The sequence below is a fragment of the Vanacampus margaritifer genome, chromosome 4 (genome assembly GCF_051991255.1).
Source record: "Vanacampus margaritifer isolate UIUO_Vmar chromosome 4, RoL_Vmar_1.0, whole genome shotgun sequence".
NCBI classification, from domain to species: Eukaryota; Metazoa; Chordata; class Actinopteri; order Syngnathiformes; family Syngnathidae; genus Vanacampus; species Vanacampus margaritifer.
This window is the reverse complement of record NC_135435.1, coordinates 18,644,155-18,662,321: the sequence shown is the minus strand read 5'-3', so window position 1 is coordinate 18,662,321 and position 18,167 is coordinate 18,644,155. Positions and strand designations below refer to the sequence as shown.

Here is an 18,167-nt window from a genome sequence, read left to right as displayed (position 1 = left end):
AAGATGAATATCCAAGATGGAAATAATGATGACTGACTCACTTTGTTGTTATGTGTGGGAAAATCATTCCACCCACCCTGAAAAAGTTAGCTTTTTGTGTCTCAAAATGTACTCATTCTTTTTCTCTTTTTTTTTCTCTCTCCAGCTGCATACTGTAGTGTTAATGATCCCCCAGCGAATGGGGGTGTTGTCAATCAAACCAAACTCCGCCCAGGCAGCAGACTCCAGTTCTACTGTAATCATGGTTACCGTTTGGTCGGCTCTAGGAATTCCACCTGTAGACTCCACCCCAATGGCTTATTCCAATGGGACACACTTGCACCATTCTGTCAAGGTAATACATGAATACAATACAATACAAGGTAACATCTCTAAGTACAATAGCGCCTTGAGATACGAGTGACCTGACTTGCACGTTTTTCCAGATAAGTCCTGTTGTCTGTTGCTTTTTTTTTTCTTTCTTTTTTTTCTGCCCTGACTCACGAGCAAAAAAAGATACACGAGCGCCGTATGCTGGCAATAAACTCAACGTTACTCGTTTCACAACAAGCAGTGAATAATTCATCAAAAAAGTGTCTTTAAGATGTTTACTGCCACTCCCATTTGACGTTTACTGTAAAGCTAAACATAAAATTCAACTTTTTTTTTTTTATTTACAATAGCATGTTGCATGTGCCCCCAGTGGTCTTAACACAGCATTGCATTTGTGGAATATGAGGTAAGCTGCAAAAACTACCCGTACTTATCCATCTAAGGTGGCGGCCATTTTGTCGCTTGCTGTCGACTGAAAATGACATCACAGTTTTCAGTTTTTCAGACCTCACCTGAGCCGTGATCGTTCATGTTGTGTGTTTAAAACAATTGCAAAGCTTTGCCTCAATAGTCTATTTAGCTAAATGCTAACAAACGGTTCAAAATATCATATACAGGCTAATGAATAGCATCAGTGTCCCTGTGTTACAATCCTTTAAGCAATAGATATTTGAACACAAATAGTGGACAACACAAGTAGGCAATCAATTTAATACGCACAGGCATAGTCCACTTAATCATTTGAAAGAAGAAAAAAAAGACTAATATTGTTGCTGCTTGCTGAGTCCACTGTGAAACCCTTCTTTGTGTGCGTTTCTAGGAGGAGCTCAATGTCCATTGAATTAAATAAAAAATACAAATAATTCACATTACATTTCAACATTTTTTGTTTTTGTTTTTTTGTTAGGCTGGAATATATGAATTACAAAAGATGATACAAGGGATTGTATGAATCTCATACTCAAAAAACTTCTGTGCAATCCTGATGAAAGGGTCAATTGGCCTCACGTTTTGCAGAATTGTGTGAGTATTTACACTTTTCCTTGTGATTGGCAGCTATCTCCTGTGGAATCCCCCAGTCACCAGGCAATGGCAGCTTCTATGCCTACCATTACAACGTGGGCAGTCAGGTGACCTACCACTGTAAGCACGGTTATCACCTTGACCCCAGTCTTCCAGCCACGGCAACGTGTTTGGAGGATGGCACCTGGAGTAATTCTGCCTCACCTCCGATGTGTCTCTGTAAGTATTACGTGTTCAAAATTTCAAGATTTGTTTGCCATTGTCACAGAAAACAACTACATTTTGTTTTGTTTGGAGCATCAGCAAGGTTTGATGTAAAATCCATAAACCACAAACCCTAAGTATAAACATTTAGCCAGTGTTGTGATTGGAGGACAAGAGAGTGCTATGTGGCTAATATATTTCAAGAATGTTCATAATTGGGCTATAGCTCCTCACATGCACTGTTCATTGTCCAACTTATAAAGTTCATAGTAAAGAGAGGTAAACATGAAACATAAGTCTGTACTGTAGACTGGATTCAATTTATGGTACTGATATTATTCAAATTTGCTCTACAGTGGCACCTGGAAGGCCAAATAAAATGTATTTCAGTCAAAAAATAAATAAAACAATTGATCTTGTCTTAAGTCCAATTGTCACCATTAAAAATGTATTAATCGGAAGCAATGTTTTACCATTCGACATGGATATTTTTTAACACAAGTTTCAAAGTACAAGTTAACCACTGCACGCTCTAAATTTGGTGTCAAGTTACAATAGCAGCTAGCGATAGCAGCTAACATTAGCATGATGTGCTTGGTCAAGCTGGACAATAAATTGGGACAGGCCGGTGGTGTCTTCGTTTCCTTTTTACTAGCAGTTAAGGGCACCTTGGCAGAGTTCAGGAAGATATTTTTTTGTATATATATATATTTGTGGCTCTTGTTCTAGACAATTTTTTGTTTGTAAAAGCAAATCGTAACAGCCAGGTCCTCATATGCTAAGCTATAGCCACCATCTTTAACTGCACTCTTCATGACCTTCCATATATTTCCCAGCCATCCATTGCCCCAGCATTGAGGGTACCTTGTCAGAACATATGACCTACCGTCTGCTGTCTGGTACACTGGAAGAGTTTGGCTCCTTAGCCATGTTGGAATGCACAGCGGGGTACTCTTTCGGAGCGGGACACCGAACACTAAGCTGCCTTGCCAATGGGACTTGGGAAGGGTCGGATGACCCAGCTACATGCAAGAGTAAGTCAAATAAGTAATTCTGTGTTGCAAGTTGCACAACAGTTTAGTTTGTCCACATTTTCCCCAAAAAAATATTGTAGGTTTTGTTTTGTTGTTACATTTGGAATTATAGTTATATTTCATTGTAGCCGACATTCCAGAAGTTCAGTATGCCACTTTGTTTTTTGAATGGATGATTTTATTAAGTTCTCATTTTTCTTTGCAGTCTTGTCCTGTGGGGATCTTCCTTCTCCTCCATTTGGCACCAAACTTGGAACACTGACCACATTCGGTGCAACTGCAATCTTTATGTGTAACCATGGCTACACTTTGGTGGGGTCCCATGTCAGAGAGTGTGGCGCCAACGGGCTGTGGAGCGGTTCTGAAACAAGGTGTCTTGGTAAGTATAAATACATTTAGTTTGGATTACAGTATGTCACCATGCATGTCCGAACTAAGCAGTATCATGAGACTCTCTTGAAAGAGCACTCCCTAATAAGGCATGAGGGTTAATAAAACTGAACCGAACCTCTGGACTGTGGGTTAGACAAGCAAACCATTTGCTTACCATACTGTCCCAAGCATTTATCACTCAATCTTCATTCTTCATTTTTCTGTTCCCACTACACAAAGCAATATCCGCAAAGGCATGCTTGGGTGAGTCTGATGTGGAAAAAAACGCCTCCCATCAAAAAACATTTGAGATGTACACGAACAGAGACGGTGAGACAGGCTCTCTCTCAGGTCCAACATCAGTGACCTCTGTTCTTCAGGATGAATAGACAAAACGTTCCACAGACACGCGTCAGCATATTTGAGAAAATCTTCTTTATTGCTGCTGTTCACTTGGTGTTGCAATACTTTTGACCATATAGTCGCACAATGCAGCAGTGATGCCTTTTGATCACAAAATGCCCTTATTCACTCCTAAAAGTACTGACTCAAGAGTACAAAATAATTGAAATGCGTTTGAGCCTGGTAGCGGCATGTGCGATTGAAGGACATCACAGTGCCTTCTCTCCAGAGAAAGTTATGCCACAAGGTCAACAAAATAAATCCATACAAATGCACTGATGTGACCTTTTACTTGCTTATTTTGTATGCATCTTTTGATGTAGTATTCCAACGTAATGGATCTTTTTCTTCCCCGTCTAGCTGGCCACTGTGACTCTCCAAATCCTATCATAAATGGGCACATTAGCGGTGATGGCTCAAGTTACCGCGACACAGTGGTGTACCAGTGCATGCTGGGATATCGCTTGATCGGCACATCTGTCAGAATCTGCCAACAAGACCATCGGTGGTCTGGAACAACACCTGTTTGCGTCCGTAAGTACCTGATATTGCGTGTCATGAAACTCTCTTTTCATAGTGAGAAAAGAAGAAAATGATAAAGATCAACTACATATTTGCTTTATGTAACAACATTAGCTACACATGTGGGATCTAGTAATTGTTACATCAATAGTAATACCTTTCTGACAGCATCAGTGATATATAACTCAGCTTGAATTCTATTGTGCAGATGTAACAGGTGTGATGGTTGTTATTTTTTGTTGTTGTTGGTAACATCTACATTCTGCCCTCAGCCATAACGTGTGGTCACCCCGGAAACCCAGCCAATGGGCGGACGAACGGCAGCGAGTTCAACCTCAACGATGTTGTCAACTTCACCTGTAACAAAGGTTACATCCTGAGTGGAAATGCTCGCGCTCAGTGCCGACTCAACGGGCAGTGGAGCAGCCCCCTGCCTCTTTGCAAAGGTAACAATTAACACAGTTTTGTAATTGTCAAATGTGGGTGTAAAGAATGAAATAATTTTAGCATAAAAAGTCTATTTACTGTATTATGTTGTTATGGCAGTTGTGTCATTAAAATTTTATGCTGGACGGTATGGGATTTTTTTTAATAGGTTTTAGGTGAACTAATGAATACACTCACACTCGCACGCATGCACGCACACACACATACAAAAAAAAAGAAAACGAGAGCAATGATGATGACATGTCAAATCGGTAAAATTACCGAATGAACAATACTGAGCTCTCCAGAAAAAGAAAAAAAAAAAGAATTTTATGCTGGTCTTTTATTGACTCTCATTTGTCATTTTTCACTTAGTGAAAGTATAAATGAGAGAGTGAATGGATATTTATCGCTATATGGGCCCTGTGACTGACTGAAACCCAGTGCAGAGAATTCATGAATGGATTTTTCCTGCAAGTGTACCTAATATTGTGACCAGTGTGAGTTTCCACAATACTTGCGAGTCTCAACTTGTAAATCCACAGATGCATCCCGCTCGGCTAATCATGCGTGCATGTAACACTACCAACCCCCACTGACCTTGTTGTGGTGTAGCAGTTATGATGTATTAAATTGTGCAAACACTCCGGCGCTCTGCTCGGTCAACGGGGCAGATCGATACGGCAGAGCTACACACAGCTGTCTCCCATTCAAGGAATTTTTCTAACTCCCTCACTTTTTGCTTCTCAGCCGCAGCTGTCAATTAAGAGGCTTTTTTTTTTTTCTTCGTTACCCTCGGGTGCCCACTCACACACACACACTCGCACACACATATTCATATTGCATGTTCCCCTCTTGGACTTGAATCAGAGTCAATGTCAGTCTCCCCAGTGACATGCAGAAAACAAAACGGCACTTTTTGACTGACGTTAAGCCCAAAGACTGTTTAAACAAAATGGACCAGCTACCTTGACACATGCTTCAAAGCTGCTTGTCTTTCTAGTGGACATCAAAGGGCAACTCTCCTAATAATTAATCACTCGTTCCGTAAATATTTAGTGACAGCAGCGTCTACGAAAGATTAATTGGGGCACACTGGCATGAAATACAACATCATACAAGAATAAAGTTGGATGACTATAAAAGAATATTTGTTTCATCACAAGCATGAAATGATATAGTCTCTAACTTGTTCACGTATTCTCCTTTGTCACCAGTGGTAAACTGTTCTGATCCCGGACATGTGGAGAATGGAGTGCGGCAGTCTGGACTGCGTTACCCGGAAATCTTTAGCTACGGCATAACCGTGGCCATCCACTGTAAACGAGGCTTCTACCTGCTGGGCTCGGCACTTCTCACCTGCCTGCATGATGGACGCTGGGACAGGCCAACCCCTCGATGCTTGGGTGAGGATAGATGTTTAATCATCATTAGAATAGTTTTAAAAACTAAAGTTGCCACTCTAATTTCTTTTTTAAGAATATGGTGACAAATGGGTGGATGGAAGGTTGCTGTAAAATTAAAATGTCAAATGTCCTGTATTTCATTACCTTTCAAATAATCACACAATAGCATTTTTGATTGTTTCACTGCCTGAGAGATTTTTTTTTTTTTTTAGATCCTTTGAATACTAAATCAAATAACAACATGCCACAGTGCCCAGTATGGGGCTACATCATGCATACATGCATGTCATGTCTGAGATAAATAGCGTTTTGAACTAACTAAAAGACAGACAACATGAGAAGGTTCAAAGGAAAGCCTGAAAAGTAATAAATTGTTCATGTGGCTGTGTGATTTAGTATGAGGACAGGTTGAAAGAAAAAATTGAAAAAGGAGAACTTATCTGTCCAATCACACTCTTGAACAGACCTTCAAAGGGCCCTTTGAGACTTTCTTACAGAAGGCTTAAAGTGGTTGTTTAAAGTTGTGGGAGTGTATTTTATGTTATGGCAAAATGACAGAAGATAAAATAGATACACTCCCTGGGTCAGCACAATGTGACAATTGGTGCGGGACCTCCCCCAGAGCAATTTTGTGGGTGTGCCGTCCCAAGTTGCAAGCGCAATATTATGCAGGATGGACACATACATACTTCCAAACACACACACTCAGGTTGAGTTAGATTAGACAACAGCTTCTTTTTTTTATGCGGTTGCTGACTTTTCTGCCACTAACACTTCCAGTTCCATCACTCCAAACTTAATTTTGCACTTGTGCTGCTCCACCAAATGTTGCATGGTGAAAAACAATATATTTTTTTTTTAAGTAAGGATAGGCGAGTACCGATACCAGGCATCAGTACGGGGCCGATACCCAGCCTTATTTCAAGGTATCAGTACTCCTGACGGTGAAATTAGAAGAATTTCATGCTATTTTAAGGTAAAATGCTATATTGGCATATATAGGTCTTTCTTTCATTTTTTGGAGGGAGAATTTATGTATCAAATATACGAGTCGTATCGGTACTTGATATCGGTATTGGTGATGACTCAAGTGTTGCGTACTGGTATCAGTCTGAAAAAAGTGGTCTCCAGCATCCTTAAATCTGTCTGTTTCAATACTTTTCATCACCTAAAAAAGTGACGCTTCCTTTATAAATAATCTTCTAATTTACACTTTTACTCTACGTAAGTACCTGAAATGTCGATTTATTTTTCTTTTACTTATCTTTTGAAGTCCCGGCCAATTGTTTTCAACCTACAACAAATGTAAAGGCATTGGCCTCAAAGTACTAACAGGTTTGCAGGGGCATCTATATGGCGGATAAGTCAGAGAGATTAAAGTCAAGTGTAGCGGAGGGACTACAATGAGGACATGGCAGCACGGATGTAGAAATGAGGAATGGGACAAAGAGGGCAAGGTAGATGTAGCGCATGGGGCATTAAATTCCAGGAACATGGTCTTATCACAAAATTGGAAGGAGAGAAGCGGGTGACTGAGGGGCAAGGAGAAGACAGAGTAATCCAACTTTGGCTTGGTGTCACTGGACCAATTGTTTGGCAGAAATAGAAAATAGAGGGCAATTTCATATCTGTGTCATCTAGAGCGCTGTGCTGCCTGACCTCTGTAAAATGTCAATTTTTCAAAAATTGAAGAGGAAAATAGAAGATTTTGTTCTGTGATGTCCATCTTTAATGTTATGGAAGTTTTGTTTTTAAAGTAAAATTCATTTGGAATAAATTATTGGTGCTCATATTGTTGATGAAAGGGCAATACACATTTGGGTATCTTAGTTCATTCCTGCCTAGAATTATAGATTCATTTTTTTTAAGTGTTATTCTGTTCTTTCATGGGGCATTTGCAATGTAGTGACACATATTTCTACCTTTCATGCAGCCAGGGCATTAGATATCAACTAGTGCCAAAAATGAAGATGCACTCCAAGATGTGCGCATCTCATGTCATAACATTCTTAGTTGTCACTGAATATAAAAATATGTTAGACTTGTGGCAGATCCCTTCTCATCTACCATGTTTTGGTCGATGTTGCGCCTCTCTTCGCGTTCCGGCAGACACAGCTGCCGTACACCCTAAGCATCTGGCAATTTGGTAACAAAGTAGACTCGATTTTAGACTCGGTAAAAGCAGGTCTAAATGGTTGCGCAGGTGGTGTAACATGATTTTGGATTTGATGGAGGCGTAAGCAGATAGATTGTCATGCCGCGGACGTGTGTGGCCAAGTCATCTAATTTCATTCATAAATATGACAAGAGCATCAGACAATCCTTGTGAATCATTGTAGTTTGGAATGAGTAAGATCACACAAAAGCCAAAGACAAAAAGCAAAATGCGCCCTCGAGAAGTAGTGTTAACATCTTACGTGACATTATCTGTTAGGGGTGTTAGAAAAAAAAACTATTCTGCAATATATCGCGATATTACAGCACGCAATTCTCTAATCGATTTTGAAACATCAATTATTTATGGAAATATTCAACAAAACGTCTTACTTAGGGTTAGGATTCACACATTAAGCATGGAAGAATGTTATATTAATGGAACATTAAGCCTTAATATTTTCAGTGCTGTTCAAACATAAAACAAGACTGCAACCTGTTTGTTAAATGCAGTGGCTCAGTTATAAGCCTGAATTTTCAGATAAAGCAATACATTTTCATACAAATCTTACAGTGTAGATGTACAAGTTTACTGATTTGTATTTTCAAAATTTGAGTAAAAAAATAAAATAAATCGCAATAATCAATTTATAGATTCGTATCGGGATTAATCAAATCGAATTGTGACCTATGAATCGTGATACGAATCAAATCGCCAGGTACTAAGCAATTCACACCTCTATCATCCATGGTCCAAGTAGTAGACACAGCCACTTTGGTTTTTGCTGAACTGAGGTCTCATTTGACATTCATGACGCCAGTTCAAGTACAAACACTTGATGACTTTAGAGGTGCATCTTTCTTTAAAAAATAAATAAATAATCGGCTTGCATTTCAACAAGCATCCCAGTTTCTACTCTATTATGATTATTATTCATTCATTCCAGATAGTTGCTTTTTACCATATTTATCTTGTTCCAGCATTGTAATACACGTAAATATAAACACGCACCATTAATCACGCTATCACCCGCCTTCTTTCGCAATCTTCCTTTTTCACTCCCTTTCTTACAGAAATTGATGCAATCCATACTTGGACACATTCCCAAGTACATTAACATCCTCCCCCCTTTTCTCTCGTTCAACCTCTGTAGCTATTTCCTGTGGTGACCCTGGCGTGCCCCCAAATGTAATCATCCCTGGGACGCACAGCTGGACTTATGGCTCTGTGCTGCAGTACTCCTGTCTGCCAGGAGGGACGCTAGTGGGCAATGCTACACGCCACTGTCAAGAGGACGGCACTTGGAGTGGGGCGCCGCCCTACTGCACTGGTAAAGCTACTCGGCTCTTATCTGTTCTGCATACAAGTTGCAGTGAGTAGACAAGATCTGTGTGCAAAGCAGGTTGTTTCTAAATGTACAAGCTTAGTGGGTCACAGCATCTCCCAGCAGCATCTCAATTCAAATCAATGCCAGGAGGGAAATAGGATGCATTTTGGATCTGAGGAAAGCAGCAAAACAAACTTTTTCTCAAATAAATAGATGAGTTGAGAAAGTCCAGAGTGACTTTTCCCAGCGCATAGTACTCATGAATCTAAAAATAATCAAAACAATGAAATGAATAGAATTGCAAAATAAAGTAGAATGTATCAAATCTGTGTAGGGAAAATCTTCACATGTAGAGTACTGAAACAAAAAGCCAAACAAAGTGGAATGAATGATATTTGAGGGAAGGGGGGTCAGTATACACTCAAAATAATACTGGCAGAATTCTGAATGTGGTTTATGTCTAAGCTTTCATTTATATGTTGTATATATTTTTTCTTTATTCGAAAAGAAAAGAAATACACGCATACATATATGTAAACAATTGTATATTTTAATATTCAGCTCATTGAATTTTTTTTGAAAGCATTTGCTATTTTTTTCCCGATCCATGACAAATGTGAATAGCAACGACCGGCACAATATGTTGGAGGCCACCTCTCTCTGATGACTCTTTCTCAGACTGAATTGTTGAGTCTTTGACTGCCAAAAACGTTATATAACGTTTCGTAAAATCCTATGGAGGAGTGCCAAAGACGTTAAAAGACGTTTTTTTTTTCAAAACAGGTGAAACTAACCATTTTCTATTGTTGATTACTCAAAAACGGAATAAGGTAGAAACAAACTTTTTTTTTCTGATGGAAGATGAGAGTCCAATCTTGTTTTGGCAGTATGTGTGTTTCCATAGTCCAAACACATAATTTTCTATGGACCTTGAAAGATCAGTCAAAATGCTTAAAATCGGCTGGCACCCACAGCATCCCTTTTCTGAAAACGTCTGGCAGTCAAAGAGTTAATGTCATTCGAACAAAGGTCATCAAATACCCTTCTACTTTTTCCAGATACTTGCTGTATATTCAAGAAATGTCAAACTCTGTCTGGGTCTTCCTTCTTTGTGATTCCCAAAAGACATCTAAACCAATTACTAAGAAATATTTGCGGGGGGGAAAAAGTCTTGTCTTAATGATCTTTTTTCAAAAAACAGCAACTTTTTTAAATAATCGTACGTATCCTGGCTTGGTCTACCTGTTTGAGGAGGTTGAAGGAGAACAAGACGAAGAGTCCTGGTTTACTCTACTCATGTTGTCAAGTGCGGCTATTATACACACCTCATAACACTACAACCGATCATTTCCGAAGCCAGCATCAACTGCCTCAGCAGCCGGAACGCAATAAGCTCGCTCGGCTGGCCTCGGACCAGAAGGCTCAGCGGGGCAGAATCCATCCTGCAGCTGGAGACCCTCATTGAGATGCACGACGCCTCGAAGGGGAGCTCTTAAAGTCACAAATCCCTACCGGTGGAATTTAAGCTCCTAAAGTTGTGACACGCTCTGCGCTTTCACTGCTAGAACAATTTAGCATGGCCTTAATGCAAAGTTATGCTAGTTTGCATGGGTGTCGCTCCATATGTTAATGCCTCAGTTTATACTGTATGTATCTCTATAAAATGACATCATATTATCCTAAATGCATTTTTACCCCAAAACCTTTTTGATATCTAACTCTTAACAGCACTAAAACGAATCAGCATGGCTTCAATATCCCAAGGATGCTGGACCAGCACCAGATATACAACTTCATAAATGTCCAGCCTTTGTATTAATATTCACTCATGTTGTTAAGGTGGATACATATTTGTGAGCAATAGTGAAATAAGGAAAATTGATCTGCACCTTTATGTTAGATCAGAGGTCACCAGCCATTTTGTAACAGAGCTGGTGGGTGGGGTCTGGTCGGTGTTGGATTTCACTTTCCTTTCTTTTCTTTGGTCCTTCCTCGGGTCTCCTGACGGCCTCACGACTGGCTGGAAGTGTTCGGTTTAGGTGAACTAATGAATACACACACTCGCACGCACGCACGCACACACGCACATACACATACTCACCCACATAAAAAAAAAAGAGAGCAATGATGATGACATGTCAAATCGGTAAAATTACCGAATGAACAATACTGAGTTCTCCAGGAAAAAAAAAAAAAAGGTGGATACATATTTGTGAGCAATAGTGAAATAAGGAAAATTGATCTGCACCTTTATCTTAGATCAGAGGTCACCAGCCATTTTGTAACAGAGCTACAACAAAGTCCTACCAATTTGAGCACATTTGTGATTTCTTAAGTGTGTATCGGATTCCGTCGTACTGCAATTCCACCCTCCCCATCTCATGTACAAATCTAGAGATAATGTCTGTGTGTGATGCATTTGCAAGGTGTTTTTTTTTCCCAGGCTTATACTATGCTCCCCTTCGGCAACATGGCTCAAGCCTCGTCTTTGTTTTCCCTCATCTTCCCTTCTTATCGAAGATCTAGGAACACTTTTAAGCGAGTACCGACAGGCCTTTCGGTCCCGTCTCCCTCTGTTTGCTCATTATTTTACAGGTCTCTTGGAAAGGTTGAGTCTGATAAGGGAAATTTCATTGCATGTGCAGTGACAATAACGATATTTCATTCCATTCCACTTCTGCAACATTATATATACAGTATAAATTAGTGGCTAACTAGTTTTGTCATCAGAAGCCAGTCAATTATTTTTCAATGTATTTTCTCTCTTATTGACATTTGCATTCACCAGCCACTTAAAATGATATCGTAGGCCAGATATGGCCTCCGTGCCTTAAGTTTGAAATCTGTGTTCTAGAAAATCACAATGTCCCATCAACGGTGAGGTATTTTTAGAACGGGCTCTTAGAGATATAGATTGATAGATATTGTATTCATAAAGTGAGGGGAATTAAATTGTTAAGGCTGCAATATTCAGACGTATACATTTGTATTGAAGACTATACAGTCAATACCTAGTTAAATATACAATTAGCAGCATTTAGAAGGGATTAAAGAAATTTAAATATGCAAAGGCTTGTTTCAGGTTTGTAGGTAAGTATAGTATACAGTAGGGCTGCTCGATTATGATGAAAATATGAATCACGATTATTTTGGTAATAATGGAAATCACGATTAGGATGATTATTTATTTTTTGTTACAAAACAAGAAAATGTTTAAACGTAAAAAATATTAAGACAAATAAAATTATTTGAAACACTATAATTATGCAAATTCCTTTGGGACGAAACAAAATTTAGTAAATTTGTTATTTTAAAAAGGTGTAAATTTAAACAACATAAAATATGTAGTAATAATCTTTTTTTCTGACGATTATGCTGATTTTGTAATAGTGGAGTGTAAGAATAAAAATTGTAATTGAATTTCGATTAAATGCACAGCCCTAGTATACAGTGAATGCAAAACGGGAAGTCTAATAGTATCAACAGTTATACAATGATGAATTACATTACAGCCAGCATGTTCAATGTATGAGACATCTCTTCATTTGAATAATGAATAAAAGTTATTTTGTACATTAGTTATTTTGTACAAAGTCCATAAGTCCATTTCTCTATACGGTATCGTATGTTGCCTGTGCGTTTCTCCCCCCTTTCTATGCGGGTGTGCACCTTCTAGGCTGTTAGTGTGAGGGACATTAACTCTAACTATTTCCTCTTCTCACTTTAGGTCTGAGTCCAGGGATGTGCGGGGACACGGGGGTTCCTCCCCACGGTGCCCGTTTAGGAGGGGAAGAGTTTAAAACCAAGAGCCTGCTGCGTTTCAGCTGCGAGGCAGGATACAATCTGATTGGCTCAGCTGAGAGGACGTGCCTCCACAACGGCACCTGGAGTGGAACGCAGCCCGTGTGTCAAGGTGAGCGAGCCCAGCAACCGGGCACCTGCAGTCATGTGAAATACTCTCACTCCTCAACTCACACACATGGGGGGGGTCGTTTGAGACAAAAATAGCATTCTTGATTTGCAGACAGCTCTTCTGCAACCATTTGGAATCCATCAATTCATTTCAATAGCACTCATTTGGTGTCTGTTGATAATGGGTGAAAAAAAGTGATACACCCTGGGCTGGTCGCCAGCCAATCATAGACCAGGGATACAAAATCCACAAGCCCATTATTGTTAGTGTGAAAATGTTAGCAACCAAATCAGATTACAGTGCAAAACTAATATATCCTGGTTTGTGAGATATCGTATTAATATGCAGCGGGTTTTTTTTTTAAGGTTAAGGGTGGCTCTCTTATATAAACAAAACTTTTTTAGCAAATTAGCATAAAAAAAAAAAGTTGGTCTAAAGCAAAAATATGAAGGAGTGCAAATTTTGTGTAAACCTCTTTGCCTTCCTGAAATATGAACTTAATTATTCTGAAATGTATGTAAAAATAAATCAGCTTAGCCTCCTCCCAAGTTGAGCAACTTAATCTCTTCTTTAAAGAATATAGTGCCATCCAGCTCACTTGGCATCTTAGTCACAGTAAGCTTCTAATTCTTGTTGCATAGAGTCTATACATTATTGTGAAATGAGCACAGAAATTAATGATACGCATCGGTCTGGATATTGAAAGGTCACACGGGCAAGGCAACAGAGGTTAAAACTACAACAGTAAATGCATAGCAGGCCATTTAAAATTAAAGCTACATGAAGCATTTTGGGGGTAACAGAAGGAAACTACTGACGTGTGTGTGCGTGCGTGTGGCCTAGATATAGAGGATTTCAGCTTGTGACTGCACTGGATTTCCTAATCTGTGCTAACAAAGGGATCCCTATACAACAGCAGTTTCCAAAGATGCCTCTTAAACCCTTGAGATTTTAGAGGAAATTAAAGTGGGTCCTCATAGCGCTGCGGAGAAACCAGAAAAGGGAAGCGGCGTTATTTCCCCATTCTCACCTCCAGTGTGTTATGTGTCTGCACTCTGCATTTTGGGTTGGTAAAGCAGGCAGAAATTATACGGAAGTAAAAATATTGTTACTTTAGAACAATTGCAGTGCCCTGCATGGTAGCAGCCGACCATTGGTGTATGAATGATGAGTACGACGAGCCCTGACTGTTTTACTCTGACTGCATCTATCAGCTTTTATCTTCCCTTTGTAGTAGAGTGTGCACCGTTTCTTTGGGGAGGGGAGGGGCGGAGTTTTTCTTTCCTCATTTGAAGTCGTGTCTTCGTTTGTCAACTGTGGCTGTCGCTTTAAGATCGTGCACACAGCTGCTCCGATTACGCTTTGGGCCAGAGGTGGCAGTCGCGAGTAAAAAAAAAAAAAAAAAAGTGACAAACTGCACAAAGATCCTTTAAGATTAGTATGTCACTTTGGGGCCCATCAGGTCAATGGCACGTATTGAGAATGTTGTACTAGTTCCCTTTCAGTCATGAGCCCTTTAAATCATAATCATTTGCAGCCCACTAATGGTTCCCCTGTTCTTATTGAACAGTTGAATTAAAAACCCACATTACATTCAGTGGTAGCGATCAATAATATTACATTTTACACCATCCATGTATAACATTATATTAGGGATGCGCATGCTAAATAGATTTTTATGACTCAGAATTGCGTTGATCATGTGGAATTTGATTGATCTAGAGATTCAGTTTGAAATGTAGAGTTTTTAATCACTATGCCTTGAAGTAATTGAGAAATAATGGATTTCCTTACTTGGCAGCAAACAGATGATGCCACAAAGCAGGCTGCTGTAGAAGAAATTGAGCAACATTTTGGTGCACGATTATTTTGAACTGTAATATTACAAAGTTTGTTGAAACCATTGCAACTATCAAATTACATCAAACTTGGTGGAGTGTTGTTCACCTAATGTTGCATGGATGTATCCACCTGTCAACATCTTTGAAATATTGAGCTCTATTTTTAGTTTAATAAGCAATAAAATTCAAGTTTTTGTATTAAGTAATAAAGTGAAACAGAATTATAATGGATTTCAAAATGCCCAACCCTACTACATTATCTGGCAGTGAATCTTACACAAACACATATGCACTTTTACTCCAGCTCGTTTCTAAGGTTTTCTGTTTGTGACACTAATTCTTTGTGTCTTGCCTGTTTTTCATTACGCTAATGGTGGTTAAAAGCTGAATCAGAAAGGATGTTGTATTGATCACGGAGACATACAAAGCTCCACACAAACATCCATCTTGTCATGTATGCACTTTTGTGGGCAGACACACGCAGTCTAAAAACCCAAAGAAAGCAGTATAAACAGCCCTTCTTAATGTTCCCCACATTGATGTTTCTCATTATTAGGTGTTCACTTGTTAAAGTCGTCAGCTGGCATGTTCTCATTAGTGGATGTACTCTAGTGTCTTGCTACTTCCTCACTGTTCTTTTTATGTTAGCGTGTCTCCGTGGATTTTGAAAACTGTTTTCTAATTGAATGCAGAAAACCTAAATATCCATGGTTCCCTTCTTGGGGAAAAAAAAATGTTTGATGAGGCAGTTGTTAACCCTGCATAAACAAAAGGGGCATGATGCTTAATGCCTCGATCACACAGCATGATCTTAGTGAGGATAACAAGCTACAAAGCGTCTGCAACATCAAATGCAAAGGCATTGTCCAATTTCGACATCTTTGAAGATATGTGTTTTCTCCATAATAATTTGTATTGTTTGTTCACAACTGCTGGGTTCCCCTTCTAATCATAATTCATTTATCTGACACAATAGTATGTACATGAGCTGTATCAACAGTTCTGCCTTTACAAAGACAGTGAGATCATCCATAAAACGTAAACCTCCACAGGCCTAAAATTGATTGAAAAATTGAGAAATCCAGCTGGAAGTCTAGATAGATGGAAAACAAGGATTGAGATCCCTCAGGAACATCATAAATAAAAATAACCAGAAGTGGGAATTCTGTCACTAATGACGGACGGACGCCCATTTTGCTGATGAAGGATGAGTGGACTAGTGGACTGACGGAATGCCCACCTTTGTCTGTCGCTCCTAAAATAGGGGTGACGGAGTGATGACGGAATAAAAATAAAATGACGGCCTGGCGACTATAATTTGGTTCAGTTTAAAAAATGACGGACCGACGATGATGACGAATGCTGGACCAGTAAGATTTTGTAAAATGCCTAACCTCTGAAAAGCGCATGCATCGGCTACTCTGATTAAGCATTAAAATGTGTTCAAATTAATTAAGATTTGTCAGACATTATTTCATTGGCATATCTTCTTGAAATATTTTATGATATAAAAAATATTACGGATGACAGTCCGATCAGGAACTAGAAATTAGAACAATGGAAAATTGCCATGAATTTCATGCAATTTTAGGTAAAAATGGTACATTGGGATATATAGTTTTTTTCTTTAAAATGATCTGTTGTTGTTTTTTTTAGGTGGGGGTGATTTTATGTATCAAAAGTACCATTGGTATTGGTATCGGTGACTACTCAACAGTTGAGTACTCGTGCTGTTATGTATGGGATGGTCTGTAAATAAAAGTGGCAATGAACATCGCTTTCAAATATTGAATCATGACATGCTTGCAGCAATGCTTCGCTTCAATATCATCAAAATTCAGTAGATCCAATGCTATAGACAGGATACAAACATATGCAGATGAAAACAGATCCTCCTTGGCTGAGATAACGATGCTCGCTTGCGATGGTGCAGAACTTGATCAGATCATACAAAGAGCTGTTTCTTTTTCTTATATTTTGGTTACCAAAATGTTGGAAAGCAATGTTTACTGTGATAATAATATGCAATTTTTTAATACATACTTTCTTTAAAAAAAAATGTCAATCAAAATTAAATACTATTATGCATTTTATCGGATTATATTAGATTGAGCAGGTGTACTCATTTTGTAGCCAGAGATCGTGACTGTCTCCAAAATATTTGCAGCATAGTTTTATTTTGAGCAAAACCAACAAGGAGCAGTTTGAAACCACTGTGGATACTGTCGGAGTGTTTAGCCTGCAGCTCACTGCTAAAATACTGCACTGTCTGCTATTCACTGCTGGGAATCTCTCCAGCAACCCTTAATATTTAATTAGCCTCACTACCTCAAGGACATATTTTGTGTTATTTCCATCTGGCTCCAGCGATAATCTCATTATTGCAGACAATGCACGCGATCGACCTTGAGTGACGGCAACGCGGTGTTGCTCACGCCGACATTATTAATAAGATTAACCATCATTTTGGAATATGCTTTCACTTCTCAGCTGTGTCATGTGGCAACCCTGGCACCCCGGCCCAAGGCAGGATCGTCTTCAGTGATGGCATCACCTTCGGCAGCTCGGTGGCTTACGCGTGCTGGGAAGGGTTCAAAACGTCAGGCCTGACTACCAGACACTGCACAACAAATGGGACGTGGACAGGACAACCGCCAGACTGCACTGGTAGGAGGAATAGTGGACTCAAAACTGCACATTGTTTCAATTTGACTCTTGTAAACAGCAATTTGTAGCTAGTAAATCAAAGAGATTTAAAAAAATAAAAATGAAAAAAATAGGGGACGGATTAAGTCAGGCAAGTTACAATTTCTGGGATAGTCAAAACATTTCTGTAAGAAAGTCAAGTATAAGAAGAATGGAGATGATTAGATTACATCAGGGGTTCCCTAACAAACCTAAACAAAATGTGTTTCCTCCCTAGGACCCAATTTACAAAAATAAATACTCAACCAAAATATAAACGCAACACTTTTGTTTTTGCTCCAATTTCTTATCAGATGAACTCAAAGATCTAAAACTTCTTCCACATACACAATATCACCATTTCGCTCAAACCAGTCTAAAACAGGTGTGCCTTAGACTGCTCACAATAAATCAATCAGTACTGACTGGTGATCTGAGTCCCCAGACCAGCCACTCTCCCCAGTCTAAGGCACACCTGTGCACTAATCATGGTGTCTAATCAGCATCTTGATATGGCACACCTGTGAGGTGGGATGGATTATCTC

General features: G+C 39.3%; 1 protein-coding gene across 1 annotated transcript in view; it reads left to right on the top strand.

The window, feature by feature from the left end:
* The window catches only part of LOC144050301 (CUB and sushi domain-containing protein 1-like), a 414,568-nt gene that overhangs the window by 371,947 nt on the left and 24,454 nt on the right, over window positions 1–18,167 (top strand). Inside the window, exons 53-62 of the mRNA XM_077563425.1 lie at window positions 146–334; window positions 1,369–1,554; window positions 2,376–2,573; window positions 2,779–2,952; window positions 3,708–3,881; window positions 4,142–4,315; window positions 5,513–5,701; window positions 9,010–9,186; window positions 12,911–13,096; window positions 17,428–17,604. Of these exons, the coding sequence (XP_077419551.1) occupies window positions 146–334; window positions 1,369–1,554; window positions 2,376–2,573; window positions 2,779–2,952; window positions 3,708–3,881; window positions 4,142–4,315; window positions 5,513–5,701; window positions 9,010–9,186; window positions 12,911–13,096; window positions 17,428–17,604 (1,824 nt within the window). The remainder of the gene's footprint in view (window positions 1–145; window positions 335–1,368; window positions 1,555–2,375; window positions 2,574–2,778; window positions 2,953–3,707; window positions 3,882–4,141; window positions 4,316–5,512; window positions 5,702–9,009; window positions 9,187–12,910; window positions 13,097–17,427; window positions 17,605–18,167) is intronic.